Source organism: Indicator indicator, chromosome 26, assembly GCF_027791375.1.
Source record: "Indicator indicator isolate 239-I01 chromosome 26, UM_Iind_1.1, whole genome shotgun sequence".
Taxonomy (NCBI): domain Eukaryota; kingdom Metazoa; phylum Chordata; class Aves; order Piciformes; family Indicatoridae; genus Indicator; species Indicator indicator.
The window spans coordinates 16,474,231-16,493,737 of record NC_072035.1 but is presented as its reverse complement, the minus strand read 5'-3'; the positions used below and the strand labels follow the sequence as shown (position 1 = coordinate 16,493,737).

At 48.8% G+C, this 19,507-nt stretch overlaps 1 protein-coding gene across 1 annotated transcript in view; it reads left to right on the top strand.

Moving 5' to 3' along the window:
• Positions 1-19,507, top strand: part of MTMR3 (myotubularin related protein 3) — a 47,306-nt gene that overhangs the window by 12,674 nt on the left and 15,125 nt on the right. The window contains exons 6-11 of the mRNA XM_054392875.1: positions 4,579-4,675; positions 5,458-5,571; positions 13,650-13,855; positions 14,540-14,671; positions 16,836-16,947; positions 18,006-18,201. Coding sequence (XP_054248850.1) covers positions 4,579-4,675; positions 5,458-5,571; positions 13,650-13,855; positions 14,540-14,671; positions 16,836-16,947; positions 18,006-18,201 — 857 coding nt within the window. The remainder of the gene's footprint in view (positions 1-4,578; positions 4,676-5,457; positions 5,572-13,649; positions 13,856-14,539; positions 14,672-16,835; positions 16,948-18,005; positions 18,202-19,507) is intronic.

The window sequence follows — 19,507 nt, the reverse complement described above, 5'->3', positions numbered from 1 at the left end:
CCAATTCTAGAGAGACAAGGATCTGCTGGAGAGAGTCCAACTGAGAGCTATGCGGATGGTGAAGGGACTTGAACATTCTGCTATGGAGAAAGACTGAGAGACCTGGGGCTGATCAGTCTGGAGAGGAGAAGGCTGAGAGGGGACCTTATCAATGTCTATAAATATCTGAGGGGTGGGTGTCAAGATACAGGTGCCAGGCTCTTCTTGATGGTGCCCTGTGATAGGATAAGGAACAACAGGGATAAACTGGAACCCAGGAGGTTCCACCTGAGTGTGAGGAGAAACTTGTTTGCTGTGAAGATGCTGGAGGCCTGGAGCAGACTGCCCAGAGAGGTTGTGGAGTCTCCTTCTCTGGAGACTTTCAAGACCTCTTTTGATGTGTTCCTGTGTGACCTGCTCTGGCAGGGGGACTGGAGTCCATGAGCTCTGGAGGTCCCTTCCAACCCCTAACATTCGGTAATTCTGTTATCAGTGTAGTGGGAGGTCTGAACTGTGGCTCACAAGACCACCAGATGTATGGCTTGCCTTTTTGTCTGATTTTGAGAGCTGCTTGGGATGCTTTCCGTATATTATCCCTCTTGGCTTAAAATGCCTCTTAAAATGCCAGCATTTCAGGAGGGACAGACAGAATGTTAAGGCTGTGCTTCAGTTCTCAAAGGAGAATCTGTGACTGTGACACACGGGGGGGGAAATTAAAAGGGAGAATATTTCATTTTCATATGTTTCTCTTCAAACCCCCCAGCAGTGTGCAGCATTGATGGTTGGGGATATTTCCAGCATTCTCATTTGCTATCCAGAAAACTCCTGAAGGATTTAGCACAAACCTTGATGACTGTTTCTCAAAGCAGCTCTTAATGGAGCCCATCCTCAGTGCTGCTGTGCCAGTCAGAGGGCTTTTTTTGAGGCAATAAAGTCACTGCTAAGGAAGAACATGACAGAGGTTGCTGGCTGGCTGGAATGTGTTGTCCCAGTTTCACCTCTGCACTTGACAGATGATCAAAGGGCTCCTCACAGAGCTGCCATCTCTGTGGAGCTTTTATAAAAGGGGGGCTTGAGCACCTGATGGTTTGAGTAGGTGGCTGGAAGGTGATAAGTTCAAGCTTGTGCTGAGCTCACGTGAGAAGCAGGAAATTGTTGGCAAGCTCCAGGCTAATTGATGTGGTGATAGGGAAGGTGGAGCAGATCTGCAGTGCTTGCGTGACACTTGGACCAGGCTTCTGCAGAAGTCACACAGCACAGGAGGCAAACCTGGTACTGTTGTACCTGTGGTGTGACATGAAGTGAACAAGTTCTGAAGGTCAGCCAGGTCCATTGATGTTACCACCATGTACCTTGGAGAGTGAATGTTCTCCATTTGCACAGTGTCACAGAGTCATAGAATGGTTTGGGTTGGAAGGGACTGGATCACCTGGATCCAGCTCCCCTGCCAGAAGCAGGGACACTTTCCACTAGACAGGTTGCCCAAGGCCTCATGCAACCTGGCCCTGAAGGTCACGTTGTTCTCATGCTTTGCCTTTCAAAAAACATAAGGAAAATCCCCTCCTGCAGATCTCTTAGACATTGTCCGTTTTGTAAAACATGTCTAGATCTGCAAAGTGCCATCTCCAGTGTGTGACCTGACCTGTAGGATGGGGATAACATGAGAGCTTTTCTTTCCCACTTCAGGAAGTTCCTGCAGTTAGGCTGCTGTCTTTGGTCTTCATTAAAAGTTGTTTCAGGCACATGAATTTACCTCTTTACATGTAGTTTGCATGGGCTTGTGCAAAGCATTTGACACTGTGCCCATCAACATTCTGGTCTCCAAATTGGGGAGACATCAACTTGATGGGTGGACAACTCAGTGGATAAGGAATTGGCTTGATCATGGCACTCAGAGAGTGATGGCCAATGGCTCAGTGACTAAGTGGAGACCTGTGATGAGTGGGGTTCCTTCAGGGTCAGGACTGGGATAAGTGCTGGTAAATATCTTTGTTGGTGATGTGTGGACAGTGGGACTGAGGCACCCTCAGCAGGTTTACTCATGACCCCAAGCTGTGTGGTGTGACTGACACTGGAGGGAAGGGATGTCATCTAGAGGGACCAGGACAGGCTGGAGAGGTGAACCTGTGTGAACATCATGAAGTTCAGCAAATCCAAGTGCAAGGTCCTGCACCTGGGTCAGGGCAATTCAAGCACAAATCCAGGCTGAGTGGACAATGGTTGGAGAGCAGCCCTATGGAGAAGGACTTGGGAGTTCTGGGGGCTGCAGAGGTGGACATGAGCTGGCACCAAGAACTGCCAGCATAGAGCCAGCTGTGTCCTGGGCAGATCCCCAGCAGCAGGGGCAGGGAGGGGATTCTGCCCGTCTGCTGAGACGCCACCTGCAGTGCTGGGGCCAGCTCTGGTGCCCCCAACATAAGAAGGACATGGAACTGTTGGAGTGGTCCAGAGGTAACTGTGAAGATGATCAGAGGGCTGGAGCATCTCTTCTGTGAAGACAAGCTGAGAGTGTTGGGGTTGTTCATCTTGGAGAAGAGAAGGCTCCAGGGAGACCTTTGAAAAGTATTTAAAGGGGACTACAGCAGAGCTGGAGAGGGACTTTTGACAAAGGCATGGAGTGACAGGACAGAGGTAACAGCTTCAAATGGGAAGAAGCTGGATTTAGGTTAGACATTAGGAAGAAATTCTTCCTCACGAGGGTTCAGAGGCACTGGAACAGGTCGCACAGAGAAGCTGTGCAAGCCTGGAAGTGTTGCAAGCCAGGTTGGGTGGGGCCTCGAGCAGGCTGCTCTAGTGGAAAGTGTCACTGCCCACGGCAGGGGGGTTAGAACTAAATGATCTTTAAGGTCCCTTCCAAGCCAACCCATTCTGTGATTCTGTGATCTTGGAGATAAATTTGCATCTCTATATATCTCAGGTCCTGAAAGCCTGTAGGGTTTTCTGAGCTCCGACCACTCTGTAACTTACAGCATTCAGTTAACAACAGGTTGGTTTTCTTCTTGCCCGTTGGGCACTTCTCTGCCTCGTGATTTAACAAGGCAGTGATTTAAAGAGACAAGCAACAGACAGACTTTCAGGATCATTTTATCTGCTCTTACTCACATGCTCATTATTTTATCACATTTCTTAGCTCTCTGAAACTGGAAATTTGTTGCATTATTCTTGTCTTCATGTTGATTGAATGTTCTCTAATTCTCCAGCCTCTCTGCCCATCAATATTATTCTTTATTGCTATTGCAGCTCTCACTTGTGTCTGGAAAATAAATGGAGCTCATTCCAATTCCTTTAATGTATTAACCCAGGGACTGGGGGGGATCTTTTGACTGATACTTGTGTCAAACAATTGTTTAAGCATTTTATCTTCATATCTGCAGCCTGGGGAAGAGAAGGCTCCAGGAAGACCTTAGAGCAGCCTTTCAGGACCTGAAAGAAGATACAGGAGAGCTGGGGAGGGACTTTTGACAAGGGCTTTTAGTGACAGGACAAGGGGCAATGGTTTTGAGCTGGAAGAGGGGAGGTTGAGACTGGAGATATGGTGCTTCAGGATAGAGTTTAGTGGTCATGGTATTTGGGTTACAGTTGAGCTTGATGTTCTTGAATGTCTTTTCCACCCCTAATGATTCCATGATCCTTTGTTCTTCCCATTGATAGAAAATTCTGCTGAACTTCAGAGAAGAAAAACTCCTCATTTTCTCCCTAAGCCTGCTGGTGGTTCTGCGCTGCTTTTGCTGCTGTGCCTGGTTCCCATCTGCAGTGTTAGTGTTTCTTATAGGAATTTACAGGAGCTGGGCATTCCAGAGAGAAAGTCCTTGCTGGACTTGGACAGAATCACAAATTGCATCAGGTTGGAAGGGACCCTCCAAGGGCATCTTGTCTAACACCCCTGCAGTCAGCAAAGACACTTCCAACTAGAGCAGGCTGCACAGGGACACAGCAAGGCTGAGCTTGAAGGTCTCCTGAGATGGGGCCTGTTACAGTGTAAAATCATCACAGGGCCTCAAACACAGCCCTGGGCAACCTGTTCCAGTGTCTCCCCGCCCTCATTGTGCAGAACTCCTGATGTTCTGCTCCAGTTTCAAACCATTGCTCCTTGTCCTATCCCCATAGGCCCTTCCAAACAGTACCTCCCCAACCTTCAGGTCTTGAAATGCAGCTCTGAGGTCTCCCTGGAGTGTTCTCTTCTCTAGGCTGAACAACCCTAACTCTCCCAGCCTGTCCCTGGAGGAGAGGTGCTCCAGCCCTCTGATTATCTTTGTGGCCTCCTCTGGACCCTCTCCATCAGGTCCCTGTCCCTCTTGTGTTGGGGCCCCAGATCTGGACGCAGTACTGCAGGTGAGGTCTCAGCAGAGCAGAGGAGAGTGACAGAAACCCCTCTCTCCATCTGCTGGCCACACTGGACATTTCTGGAGAGGTGACCATGCAGAACCATCAGCACAAGCTGAGGTTCTCCTGATGCATATGTTCAGAAGAGCATTGTGGAGCATGGGTGGTGGGTTTGGACTGTTTGTTTTCTTTGCAGTTTTCGAGCAATGGTTGAATTTCTCTCTGACCCAAACCTTGACTTTGCCTTGATTTTCTGTCTCTGCTCTTAACACCCAGGAGAACATGTGACTTCAAGGTTTAAGAACGAAGTGGAGCGGATGGGCTTCGATATGAACAATGCCTGGAGGATTTCCAACATCAATGAGAAGTACAAGTAAGTGTGGGCTGCTGATTCACAGCCAAAGAGCATCTCAAAGCACCACTCTGGTACAACAGATCACTGCAACTGTTTTCCAAGTTCTTCAGTTCCTAATAAAGGACAATTAGAATTAGGGCTTTTCATCATATTGGGGGGGGGAACTGTTTTTTAAGATATTACTTAATATTTTATTAGCTGCCATAATTTTTTGGGCCTTAGAAATAGCTCCTTTTGATGTGCTTGCTGGAGGACTTCTTGGAGAATTAGTTCTCTAATTGAAGAAAGGGAGCAAAGAGTGGAGTTTGATCTTCTAAAAACCATTTCTAGTTGTGTCTTGTTCTCTAACTTAAGACAAAGACTTGTACTAAAATAAAACCAAGTTGGTTTGGAAGAGTTAAGGTTGAGAATCAAGAGAAAACCTTTTCTCTGGTCCTGCAAGCCTGGACAGATGTGCACTTCTCCAGCTGCTGGAGCAGAGAAAGGTGTTCCTCTATTCATGGCTGGTAGAATCCTAGAATGGCTTAGGTTGGAAGGGACCTTAGAGATCATCTACTCCAACCTCCCTGCTGTGGGGAGGGACACCTCGCACTAGCCCAGGTTGCTCTTGGCCTCTTCCAGCCTGGCCTTGAACACCTCCAGGGAGGGGACATCCACAACCTCCTTGGGCAATCCTGCAGTGAAACCAGGATCAGTACAAGGGCAGTTTGCTGGGATGAGCAGCTCTCAGATTGCTGATACTGGTTATTTGTGTCTGTATTGTTGCTTACCTTCAACCCTTTGCACCCCTTTTGTCACAGGCTCTGTGGAAGTTACCCCCAGGAGATCATAGTTCCTGCCTGGATCACGGATAAGGAGCTGGAGAGCGTGGCAAGCTTTCGGTCCTGGAAGCGTATCCCTGCTGTGGTCTACAGGTGAGGCTCTTGCAGGTGGAACAGCTTTCACTGGGCTGAAAATGTTTACTGTTGTAGCAAATAAAAGCAGAAATAAGTTGTAATTGTGAATCTTGGCTTGTGAGGGCCCCAGATGGCCCCACACACACTGAGCCTGACAGCCCTCAGCAGAAGTGTTAAAGGGATTTTACGATTTTATTTTTATAATTTATTCAAAGTACAGAGAGGTCTGGCCTGCATCTTGTTGTGGTTTTGCTTGTATAACATGGTATGGAAGGATGCTGTGTGAAGAGCTTGGACCTGCTGGAGTGGAGTTGTAGTAGTAGTCTGGGAAGAGGCAGCAAAACCTGGCCCAGTCCTGCTGTGCTGCCTGATGGAGAGGTACCCAAGCTGATCTGTCCTGGGGCTCTGGCTGAGATGCGGCCCTGCTGTTCAACTCCAGAAGGATCCCAAAAGCAGTGTGGAGAACAGGACCTTGGAACAAAACACAAACTACCCTCAGGGTCTAGATATCAAACAAAGATGGCAGAGGACCTCCTTTTCAAGAGAGCTACTGGACAGAGTCCAGCAGAGGCTGCAAAGCTGCTGAGGGGCCTGGAACATCTCTGTAAGGAGGAAAGGTTGAGAGCCCTGGGCCTTTTGAGCCTAGAGAAGAGCAGCTTGAGAGAGGATCTGACTGATGCGCAGCAAGAGCTAAAGGGCCTGTGGGGAGCAATAGGCGGGGGACAGACTCTTGTCAGTGGTACCCGCAGACAGGACAAGGGGCAGTGGGCACAAACAAGGGGCCCAGGATGTTCCATGTGAAGAGCAGGAGAAACTTTTTTGTTGTGAGGCTGCTGGAGCCCTGGAGCAGGCTGCCCAGAGAGGTTGTGGAGTCTCCTCTTGAGAGCTTCCAGCCCCCCCTGGCCATTGTGATGATGGGCAAGCTGCTGTGGGTGCCCTGCTTTAGCAGCAGGGTTGGACTGGATGATCTCCAGAGGTCCTTTGCAACCCGCACTGTACTGGGATTCTGTGGCCCCTGGCATGAGGAGATGTTCAGATGTGTATTTAAACGACAGCAAAGTATGACTTGTTAGGCCTGATAGCTTGGGGTCTTTGTCTCTCCATCTGCTAGGTGTGGATTGTTCTGTACCCATTCAAAACTCCAAGAGTGTGTGAGACAGCAGCATGAGCCAGCCCTTGGGAAGCCATAAACTTGCTACCCCTTCAGTCTGAGTGGGAATAATGGTTTGTGTCTTTTAATTCCAAACACACATTGTAGGAGCACTCCACATTTGCATCTCCTGCAAGTAATTCCTGGGGCAGTCACCTCAGTTACAATTGATTTGATTATTTTTTAATATGAAAATGAAAAAATTGAAGCTGAAGACATGAGCATGGCTGAAGAAATGACAGATGGCCTCTGGTGAGGTACTGCTTTGGCTGCTCCCTAATTCTTATCTGGCTCATACTCAGACTGCAGTAAAACCATGTGCTGGGCTGCATCCAAAGCAGGGAGAGCAGTAGGAGAGGGAGGGGATTCTGCCCCTCTGCTCTGCTGAGACCCCCACCTGCAGCACTGCCTCCAGTTCTGGTGCCCCCCCATCCCCCAGAAGAAGGACATGGAACTGCTGGAGAGGGCCCAGAGGAGGCTAGGAAGATGATCGGAGGGCTGGAGAACCTCCCCTATGGGGACAGGCTGAGAGAGTTGGGGATGTGCAGCCTGGAGAAGAGAAGGCTCCAGAGAGACCTTAGAGCAGCCTTCCAGTACCTGAAGGGGCTAGAGGAGAGCTGAGGAGGGACTTTCGACAAGGGCTTGCAGTGAGAGGATGAGGGGCAATGGATTGAAGCTTGAGGAGGGCAGATTTAGACTGGAGATTAGGAAGAAATTCTGGTAAGTGAGAGTGATGAGACACTGGAACAGGTTGCCCAGGGAGGTTGTGGATGCCCTCTCCCTGGAGGTGTTCAAGGCCAGGCTGTAGGAGGCCTTCAGTAGCCTGGGCTAGAGTGGAAGGTGTCTCTGCCCATGGCAGGGGGTTGGAACTGGATGATTTTTAAGGTCCCTTCCAATCCAAACCGTTCTATGAACCTATGAAAGTCTTCCTGGCCACCCCTTCCTTCTAAACAGAAGGCAAAAGCTGTTCTCTGAGGGGCAAGCTAAATTTAGAGAGCAGGAAAGGTGACAAATTCATTTAGCCTGGGTGGGAGGAGCAAATGTACAGGAGCGAAGAGCAGGGCACAAAACACCATTTACCAAGCTGAAGAGTTTGTGTGCTGTGAAAGGAGAACAAATCAGCTTGTGGCAGCAGATGAATGGCTTTAAATCCTCCTGGTTTCTCTCCCTCTCCTTCCAAGTGACAAAGGGGCTGATGTATTCTTGTTGGGAATGGTAAGGAATTGCTCCATCCTCTGTTTCTCTGGGGAAAAAGTGCTTTCCAAGCACCTCCTGATTGTTCAGGACTGGAGGTGTTTTGAAATCCTAGAATCATGAAGGTTGGAAAAGACCTTGAAGATCATGGAGTCCAACCATAACCCAACTATGAATGACCACAAAACTATATCCTGAAGTACCACATCTACAACTTCTTGAACATCTCCAGGGTTGGTGACTCCACAACCTCTGTGGGCAGCCAGCTCCAGCATCTTCACAGCAAACAAGTTTCTCCTCACATTGAGGTGGAACCTCCTGGGTTCCAGCTTATTCCTGTTGTTCCTTATCCTATCACAGGGCACCATCAAGAAGAGCCTGGCACCTGTATCTTGACACCCACCCCTCAGATATTTATAGACATTGACAGGGTCCTCTCTCAGCCTTCTCCTCTCCAGACTGATCAGCCCCAGGTCTCTCAGTCTTTCTCCATAGCAGAAGTCCCTTCACCATCCTCATAGTTGGACTCTCTCCGGCAGATCCTTGTCTCTCTGGAATTGGGGAGCCCAACACTGGGCACAGTATTCCAGATGGACAGAGTTTCATCCCTGGCATTCCATTTCCTGCAGCTCCAATGGACTATCTGTCATAAATTACCACACAGCTTTTCCTGTGTAATCTTAAAAATCAGAGGGAGATTTCTTTTTCCCACTCCTATTTTGGTTTCTTTTTCCCTTTATCTTGACATTTGGTAATAGTTTTTTCAATACACTCAGTTCATCATCTTGCACTCTGGGAGAGCTCCCAGCAGCCTGGGGTTGATGACCCGTGTGATTGGAAGCCCATGTCTAGTTCTCTCTCTTTATGCTGCCATAAAAACCACTTCTTTTTCTTACTTTGTGGAGGAGTAAGGGACAAAAGCTCATTCAGCATTGGTTATCTGTTGAAGATTATTTGGAGTCTGTTAGTTTTATTACTGGTCACATCTAAAAATCCAGGACAAGGGACAGTGGCTTTGAGCTGGAGGAGGGCAGATTTAGACTGGAGATTAGGAAGAAATTCTTGACAGTGAGGGTGGGGAGATCCTGGAACAGACTGCCTGTGGAGGTTGTGGATGCCCCTTCCCTGGAGGTCTTCACTGGATGAAGTCTTGAGCAGCCTGGTCTAGTGGAAGGTGTCCCTGCTCATGGCAGGGGGTTAGAAGCTACATGATCTTCAAGGCCCCTTCCAACCCAAACCATTCCATGAATCTATGAATATGGTATGGAGGGGGCTACTCAGACCTTCATGAGTCCTCCCTCTCTCTGTATTTACAAGGACTTGGTGGATTTATTGTTGTAACCCAAAAGTTGCTTGAACAGAAGGAGGATGAAGGCTGTGCATAGATGAGCTGGACATCATACACTTAGAAGATGCTTCATAGAGGGCTTTTTACCTGTCTAATGATCATTTCCTCTTCAGCTCCTGGAGGGACGCTGCATCTTGGTTAGGAAATTAGCAGTGGAGGCTTTGCTTTAATTACTTTTTAATCTTGATTTTGGTTGCTGAGATCTGAGTGACACCATCTTATCCCCAGGGACCTTGGAATCACATTTAAGATATTTGCTATTTTTTGTTCCTCTGACCAGTGTGGTTGGAATGAGCCTGGTTCCTCAGGACTCCAACATTACCCTAAATAGAATTGTTTGATTTCTGCTGGTGCAGCTGAATCTTGCATATTTGTGCAGGCTTAGGAGCTCTTAGGGCTTCCCAGCTATCAATGAACCTAACTTTTGGCCTAATGAGTCTTTATTATATGTGGTATAAATGGGAAACAAGAACCCAGAGATGAAAATAAAAGTGTTTATGACCCTATGAAAATGATTCTGCAGGCTGCCAGTAATGAAATCTGGGAGAACAGACGGAAAAAGAAATGAGCTTCTCCGAGCGCTCCAAATAAATTTCTTACAGCTCTAATGATGGTTTATTTTCTTTTGTTATTTGTGCAAGCCTAGCAGGGAACTAGGTGGCCTTTCAGTGATTGGCACATATATTTTTGCTGAACTGATTTGACTTCAGCAGAGTGTTTCTGGAAGGCTGTTCAATTCCAGCAGAAATAGATTTCCCTGCTCTAAGTGCCATGGCACTCAGCTTGTGTTGTCTTTGCCGCAGCTAATGCCCTGTGGCAGTCGTTTCTCTCAGCAAAAGGAATTTTATATCAAACAATTACAAGACAGAGATGAAAAACCACTTAAAATGTCCTATCACAACCTGTTTGATGATTGGAAATGTTTGCAGCCAGGAGCCTTAGCCCGATGTCAGCGTTGCTGCAGAGCAGAGCAGGTGGCACGAGGCAGCCGCTGCCACCCGCTGCTGTGCCCTATGGTGACACTGCCAAAGTGGTGCTGGCAGCACCTGACATGGGCTTGACAGCTCTGACAACGAGTTGTGCACTAGCTTCTCACACCTCCACAAACGCTGTTTAGAGTGTGAGAGGGGGAAAAAGTTGGGATGTAGAGGTTTGGGTGGGCTTGCTTCCTGTTCAGGGCTGTCCTGATTGACTGAAGACTGAGTCTTGCTGATCCCTGCAGTTCCCTGGTTAGGGGGAATTAAGCAACTCTGCCTTGACACAAAGCTGGGGTGGCCAGTTTGCAATTCTGAAATCCTTTGCTGCATCATAACATGTAACTGAGCAACCTGATCTAGTTGAATACATCCCTGCTCACAGGACTAGATGATCTTGAAAAGTCCTTTCTAGCCCAAACCAGTCTGTGATCCTTTAAAGGAATTTTCTGGTGCCTCCAGCACAAGAAGGACATGGAACTGCTGGAGAGTGTCCAGAGGAGGCCAGGAAGATGATCAGAGGGCTGGAGAACCTCCCCTGTGGGAACAGGCTGAGAGTTGGGGGTGTTCAGCCTGGAGAAGAGAAGGCTCCAGGGAGACCTTGGAGCAGCCTTCCTGAAGTACCTCAAGGGGGCTAGAGGAGAGCTGGAGAGGGACTTTGGGCAAGGTCTTGTAGTGACAGGACAAGGGGCAATGGATTGAAGCTTGAGGAGGGCAGATTTAGACTGGAGATGAGGAAGAAATTCTTGACAGTGAGGGTAGTGAGACACTGGAACAGGTTGCCCAGGGAGGTTGTGGATGCCCTCTCCCTGGGGCTAGTGGGAGGTGATCCTGCCCATGTCAGGGGAGTTGGAACTAGATCTTTAAGGTCCCTTCCAGCTTGGGCTTCTTTCCTACTGTGTCTGAGGTCCTGTGAATTTAGGGCACTGCTGGTGAAGGTCAAGGAGAAGGTTGTTAATGTCAGATGTAAACACGTAAGTGAGTCATAGAATCACAGAATGGCTTAGGTTGAAAGGGACCTCAGGGGTCATCTACTCTAACCTCCCTGTCATGGACAGGGACACATCTCCACTAGACTTGGGTGCTCAAGGCCTCATCCAACCTGGCCGTGAACACCTCTAGGGAGGGGATATGCACCAGCTCTCTGGGCAACTCATTCTAGAGTCTCACCACCCTCATACTGAAGAACTTCTTCCTCAGCTCCAGTCTAACCCTGCTCTCCCTCAGCTTCAAACCACTCGCACTTGTTCTGTCTCTAGACACCCTGAGGAAAAGTCCCTCTGCAGTCTTCCTGCAAGTTCCCTTCAGGTACTAGAAGGCAGCTCTAAGGTCCCTCCAGAGTCTTCTCTTCTTCAAGCTGAACAAGCCCATCTCCTTCAGCCTATCCTCATAGCAGAGGAGCTTCATGTTTGTGACCCTCCTCTGGACTCACTCCAACAGCTCCATGACCTTATAGTGGTGGGGACACCAGATTTTGGGGCATTAGGTTTCTGTTGGCAGCAGTGGGGTGTGCCAGTGCAGAAGCTGTGGGTGCAATGACAGTGACAAGATGCTACCCTCCTCTGTATTGTAACAGAGGAGAGGGGAGGCTTTAAAGCTTTTTCAGAGTATTTGCAGTGCTTGGGCATGTTTTAGCTCTTCCAAACCTGTTCTTTATGAGTAGTACAAGAAGCTAGGCCAGACCTAAGATAGTAGCTGCTAATGTTCAGACACTGAAAAGAAATAAATCACATTTTCTTGTTTCCTATCACCTCCTTGAAGAAAATAACTTCCTTCAAGGTAGGTCAGGCTGCACTTATCTCCCTGATGTTTTTTTATGGAGAGGCTCATCCCTGTACTCCCTTTGCCTGTCCTCTGCAGTTTTATCAGTACACAGAAACAATTTATATCCCATTTTAGGAGAAAAAGGTTCTGTTAATATTTTCCTTTTTCAGTGCTGCTTAGGTCTGTAGCAAAATTTCCTTGCTTGTGGACTTCATTTACCAGTCTGACACCATGCTGTTACTCTTAATCAGCTCCTTAGTGCTCTCCTCCTAGATCTAATAAGGTGTTTGAAAGACAAAATATGACTCAGAAGCATGGCCAGCAGATCGACAGAGGTGATTCTGCCACTCTCCTCTGCTCTGGTGAGACCTCACCTGCAGGGCTGTGCCCAGCTCTGGAGCCCTCAGCACAAGAGGGATGTGGATGTGCTGGAGCAAGTCCAGAGCAGGGCCACAAGGATGATCAGAGGGCTGGAGCACCTCTCCCATGAAGACAGGTTGGGAGCTGGGGGTGTTCATCCTAGAGAAGAGAAGGCTCCAGGGAAACCTTCAAAGCTACATTTCAGTATCTAAAGGGAACCTCCAGGAGGGCTGGGGAGGGACTGTTCAGAAGGGGCTGTGGGGATAGGCCGAGGGGCAATAGTTTAGAGCTGGAGCAGGGCAGATTGAGGTTGGACATCAGGAGGAAGTTCTGCACAGTGAGGGTGGGGAGACACTGGAACAGGTTGCCCAGGGCTGTGGTTGAGGCTTCATCCCTGGAGACCTTCAAGCTCAGCCTTGCTGTGTCCCTGTGCAGCCTGCTCTAGTTGGGGGTGTCCCTGTTGACTGCAAGGGTGTTGGACAAGATGCCCTTGGAGGGTCCCTTCCAGTTTGATGCCATCTGTGAAGCTGAAGAGGGATGGAGAATACCCACACACAGAGCAGAAGCTGGGAACGGGGCAGCAGAGCCATTCTTTTCCAACAGCCACTAACACCCAGCTGGAGATGCTCAGCACAGGAGATGTGAGCTCTGCCCCCCTAGCTAGTGAGACAATGCCAAAACCACCCTGGCTTCTGCAGGTGGTTCTGCAGCGTTCAGGGACACCTCCAGTCACCTCCAGCTGGTGCCTAGAAGTGGTTACCATCACTGTCCAGGAGTAGAAGTTTGGGTTGCTTCTAGACACCATCAGATAGAAGGAGTGCCAGGATTTTGCTACTGGAATTGTAACATTCTTTGCATTTAGTTAGTTTTGCTTTAATAAACCTCTTCCAGAAGTGACCCAGGAGTAAAAACTGCTGACTTCCTCTTTCCTCTGGTAGGACAGCAGCAGAGCTGAATACCCAGCAGGTGTTGGAACACCTCTTTAATGCCTCATCTGCTGTTCCAGAATGTTCCCCAGCTTTCACTGCCCAACAGGCAACAGTGTTGAGCAAGAAAATGCTTTGTTCTCCCTGACTGACCTTGGCTTTGACTTTCACCTCTCAGTGACTGTGTGGACACAGCATATTGAAGGGGAGCACGTGGGATGTCACCACTGAATCACTGGTTGAGAGGAGCTGCTGAGTGACAGAGAGGTGCCAACAGGAGTTAAGCTACTTGATTACATCGTTTGATTCTTTCATGCCCTCTGTGGTTTTCGTTCTGATTCTTCCAGTTATGCACTGCTGCTCTCTCTGTTCTTTTGCAGGCACCAGAGCAATGGAGCAGTTATCTCCCGCTGTGGACAGCCCGAGGTCAGTTGGTGGGGCTGGAGGAATGCAGATGATGAACACCTTGTCCAGTCTGTAGCCAAAGCCTGTGCCTCAGATTCAAGGTCCAACAGCAGCAAGTTAATGAATGGAAATTGTTCCAGGGATTTCTCCAATGGAGAAGACCTCTCTGATGTGGAATTTGGTGAGTTTGTCACTGTAGAGGGCAGAGCTTTATATAAAAGCTCAATCTCATGTCTCTACTGAGGGAGGTTCAATCCTTTGTATTTCATCAGGGGTCATGGAATCAGAGTGGCTTAGGTTGGAAGAGACCTTAGAGAGCATCTGCTCCAACCTCCCTGCCATGGGCAGGGACACCTCTCAACTAGATTTGGGTGCTCAAGGCCTCATCCAACCTGGCCGTGAACACCCCCAGGGAGGAGGCATCCACAATCTCCAGGGAAGGGGCAACCCCTTCCAGAGTCTCACCTCGTACTGAAGAACTTCTTCCTAAGCTCCAGTCTAACCCTACTCTCTCTCAGCTTCAAACCATTCCCCCTTGTCCTGTCTCTAGACACCCTTAGGAAAAGTCCCTCTGCAGCCTTCCTGCAGGTTCCTTTCAGGTATTGGAAGGCAGCTCTAAGGTCCCCCAGGGTCTTCCCTTCTCCAGGCTGAACAACCCCAGCTCCCTCAGCCTATTCTCATAGCAGAGATGCTCCAGCCCTTGGATCATTTTTGTGGCCTTCTCTGGACTCATTTGAAGGGTTCTGTGTCTTCCAGTTTCTGTATGTGCAGTCCATACACCATGTGGGACTGAGTGAACTCTGGTTTTAAGCACTGTCAGAAAATTCCTTTTTGTTACTCACCAGCTGCATGTCCTCCTCCCCAGATTCCTCCATTTCCAACGCTTCAGGAGCAGAGAGTTTGGCAATTCAGCCTCAGAAGCTTTTGATCCTGGACGCGCGGTCGTACGCAGCAGCTGTGGCCAACAGAGCCAAAGGTGGAGGCTGTGAGTGCCCAGGTGAGTGCTGCCTCTCCTCAGCTTTCTGCTGTGTTACTCAAAAAGGACTTGCTCAGACATAATCCTAGCATGGTCCAGGCCAGAAGGGACCTCCAAAGGTCATCTAGTCCAACATCCCTGCAGTCAGCAGGGACATCCCCCACTAGATCAGGTTGCCCAGGGCCATGTAGAGCCTCACCTTGCATATCTCCAGGGAAGGGGCCTCAACCACCTTCCTGGGCAACCTCTTCCAGTGTTCCACCACCCTCAGAGTGAAGAACTTCTTCCTGACATCCAATCTAAATCTGCCCTTCTGTAGTTTGAAGCCATTGCCCCTCACCCTGTCACTGCAGGCCTTTGCAAACAGTCTTTCCCCTGACACACTTGAGCAGGGCATTTTTAGGAGAGTGCAGGTGCTGTTCTTTCTGGGAAAGTTCAGTCTTGCTGCAGTGCTCACACAGCCTTCACAAGGCCAGGTTCAGCTTGTCCTTGGGAATGTTCCTCAGAGCTGAAAACTGGCTGCTACTGGTGTGCACTGAATGGGAGCTCTGTGGAATATGCTGATGAGCTTGCCCCAGCTGAGTCAAATATGTAAACCAGAGGGAGATAAAGGTGTGCACTGTTCTAATCATAGAATGGTAGGGGTTGGAAGGGACCTCCAGAGGTAGTCCAACCTCCCTGCAAAGCAGGACTGCTTAGGGAAGGTCACATATCCCAGATTGCATCAGATTGGAAGGGACCCTCAAAAGTCCCAAGCCCCTGCAGTCAGCAGGGACACCTCCAAGTAGAGCAGGCTGCCCAGGGCCACGTCGGGTCTGATCTTGAATGTTTCTGCTCCAGCAGGTCCATGTCTCTCTTGTGTTGTGGGCCCCAGATTGAGAAAAGTCATCTTTACACAGTGAGGGTGGCACCTACTACTAGACCTTTCTTGCTGAAGGCCCCATCCAGCCTGGCTTGCAACACTTCCAGCCTTGGAGCCTTCACAACTTCTCTGGGCAACCTGTTCCAGTGCCTCACCACCCTCCTGGGGAAGAATTTCTTCCTAATGTCTAATCTCAGTCCAGAATCTTCAAGTTTGAAGCATTTACCTCTTGTCCTGTCAGTCCATGACTTTGTCAAATCTCCCTTCCAAGCTCTCCTGCAGTCCTGTTGAAATACTGGAAGGCTGCTCTAAGGTCTCCCTGGAGCCTTACCTTCTCCAGGCTGAACAAACCCAAACTCTCTCTCAGCCTGTCCACACAGCAGAGATGCTCCAGCCCTCTGATCATCCTCATGGCCTCCTCTGGACCTGGTCTTCCTGTTCCATTTCTCACACATGCCATGCCTGTTCCTCAAAACAGCCCAAGTCAGAATGAAGCAACTGTTCTGACTTTTTGAGTGGCTAAGAAGACTGCAGAGAGGTCTGGCCAGGCTGAATTGATGGACTGGGGCCAATGGGACGAGGTTCAACAAGACCAAGTGCTGAGTTCTACACTTGGGTCACAACAACCCCAAGCAACACTCCAGGCTTGGGACAGAGTGGCTGGAAAGCAGCTCACTGGAAAAGCACCTGGGGGTGCTGGTGGAGGGCTGAACATGAGGTTAGGTGGGAGATGAGGAAAAATTTCTTTCCTGACAGAGTGGTGAGGTGTTGGAACAGGCTGCCCAGGGAGGTGGTGGAGTCACTATCCCTGCAGATGTTCAAGAAGCTGCAGATGTGGTGCTTCAGGATAGTTTAGTGGTCATGGTAGTTGGGTTGTGGTAGGACTCAATGATCTTGAAGGTCTTTTCCATCCTCACTGATTCTGTGATAAGTTACATAAAATGTGCATTCATTTACCACACTTAAGAACATCCATAAATCACCAGTTCAGTGTTTATGTTCCATCCTCTCTTGGTGATGTTTCTCCTTCTGGAGGAGCCCAGCAGCATCACTGTTCCCATGGGTTTGTGCTCTGCTGTTTGTAGAGTGCAGACAACCACCAGAAGCAAACACCCCAAGCCTTTGCCCACTCTTTCCTGTTTTGCTGTGCTGTCTGCAGCACCAACTCCCAATCCTAGCTTCTCCTTACAGGATCTTCATAAACAGATTATTGCATCTGCACACAGCAACAGGGGGGAGTTGTTTGGATGAAAAAGCTGCTTTTAGTAACTCAGCTCAGTGCAGTTTTCAGTTGTTTCCCTCTTTGTTGCTGTTTCCCTGCAGAGTATTACCCCAACTGTGAGGTGGTGTTCATGGGGATGGCCAACATCCATTCCATCCGGAAGAGCTTCCAGTCGCTGCGTTTGCTCTGCACTCAGATGCCAGACCCAGGAAAGTAAGTGGATGTGTGGTGGGGCTTGCCTCTGTTCACATCTTTCTGCAGCTGAGCTCTTCTGCTGTTGCTGTGCAAACTGGAATTGAGTGGGTTTTCCCTTGGTGCCTTTCCTGTGTAATAACACTAAGCTAATATTTTCTCATTTCCATGGAATTGGAGCTGAAGGAAGCCATTGGATTATTGTCTTTGGAGTGAACTTAGAAAATGAGATCTGAGACTGTAGCCTTTGAGAAGCTTTTACTGCTTCTGGGTGGGCTTCTAAGTGCTAGCACTAAGGCTTGTCTGCTCTTCCAGGTTCTTTAATCTTCACAGCTTGGCTCTCCTTTAGAAAGTTCTAGTGGTGTTCCATGTACTTTACACACCCGTAGTGTCATTTCAGGAGGCCTGTTTCCAGTGCTGGGGGTTAACCAGCCTCTAGTGGCTCCTCATCTTGGGATCTTCTGAGGTTGCGTCTTCACTAGGACACCGTAGTTGCACCACTTGTCTGTTCTGAATTTGCTGCTAAGAGCATTCCATGGTTTCACAGTAGATCCAGAGTGGCCACCCTAACTAAATTGGATATGTAGATCTTCACAGAGTGGAGAGCCACAAGATGCCCACAGCACACCTTGTACAGCCTGGGAATAGTTCAGATTTGAGACATTTCAAAGTCTCCTCAGGTTCCTCCCTTGCATTGAAGCTATCTGGGGTACTGGGGTACTGGGCATGCTGGGTCATCTGAACCCTCAGCTTGGAGGGAGACAGCAGGAGCTGCTCAAAGTAATGGTTATCCAGAAGCACTTAGATTACTCATGGCTGGTGCCATGTCCTGCTCTGCACTGGGGACTTGTTACTGAATCTTCTTGCAAGTCTCCTGCAGCAGAGCAGGCAGATGAGTTGGGCTGTTCCTCAGCTGGGCTACATGGTTTTGTCCCAGGCATGGGAACGTGGTCACCAGGGTGCAGAGGAAAAAGGCTCCAAAATGCCTTTCACAGCCTATTAAAACTCGATCAATTTAAAGAGCCAAACCTGAAAACATCTGAAAAGAGCAAAAACTGTCTTCTCTTGTTTTCCTCTAGTTGGCTGTCTGCTCTGGAAAGCACCAAGTGGCTGCAGCACTTGTCTGTGCTCCTGAAATCTGCTCTCCTCGTGGTTCATGCTGTGGACCGAGACCAGCGCCCAGTCTTGGTGCACTGCTCCGATGGCTGGGACCGAACCCCCCAGATAGTGGCACTTGCCAAGCTGCTGCTCGACCCCTATTACAGGACCACAGAGGTTTGTGACCCCCCTCTCAGTGCATGGGGCACTTACTGACTTGGAGGCTTTTTCTGAGGACCCAAGCTATAAATGATTTCAGTTTACATTTCAGCTGTCTCTAAATGATTCCAGCTTTTTGCACTAGAGAAGGCAGCAAAGCCAGCAGGAGTTGGCCAGCAGTAGTCTGCAGATAGAGTTACATGGATGTGTCAATAGAATCTGTAATTCAACAGCAGATGATGTCCCCCTGTGCTGGAGCTGCAGAGTCATGCTCTGTGCTTCTCCATATTTCACTTAGCACTATGGAGTACAAAGGGCTATGGATTGCAGTTTCCATCACACTATTGCAGTTTCTCAGCCAACCATCAATACAAAGCCTTCCTCTTCTTTAGATTGCCCAACTGCATGTTTTCCCAGTTGCACATTTTCCTTCTCCTCTGTCCCTTAGTTCTATTTCTCTTGATTTTTTCAGCCTAGATGTTTTTTCCACCCCCATCATCACTTTTCAGCACTGTGTGATATGTGATGGCTGGATTCCATCTGGCAGCCCATGTATAAGATGCCTTTGTTGTCTAGAGCAGAAGCATGTGTCTGGACACTTAAAAGCTTTGGACACATGAGGAGCAGAAGTTTGAACTGTAGCAATGCCTTTTGGATGGAACTGTGGAAACTTCTTGGGTTCTAGAAGTTGGCATCCATCAGGTCAAAACAACACAGCTTTGGCCTTGGCACAGAACCTCCCCCTGGTCCCTCAGAGTGTTAGCATTCCTGTTCAGAGTTGTCTCTACACCCTTTGCCTGCCTTTCTGTCACCACTGCATCAGAGGAAGCCACAAACTGTACCTGTCCCTACAAGGATCAGAAGTGTTTGGGGAAAAGGAGTCTTCAGCACTGCCATGTTCTAAGGCTTTCAGCTCTCAGCCATTATTTTTGCTCTAATTACAGACTTAATAAGCACACTCTACCAGTTCTCTTTCCACTAAAAAACCTTCAATCAAAACCTTCCTGACCTGTGGTGAGTTAGTAGTCCTGTTAGATGAGGTGACACATTCAGGTGCTTGGCTGGGCACTGTTTTGAAATGTCCTTTGCCCTTTCCATTTGCATGAGCAATTATGCAAGTCAACCTTGAATCAACCTTGTGAGCAGGCTACACTTGGTGTGCACAGAGGCAAGCTCTCTCTGAGCATGGGTGTCCTGCTGAGGATGAATTGTTTTCATCTATGACACATCTGCCCATTGTTTTCAGGGGAGGGCTTTCAAATGTCCTCTCCTGTCCAAGTGGTAATTACCATGCTTCAGATCACAGGATGTTAGGGGTTGGAAG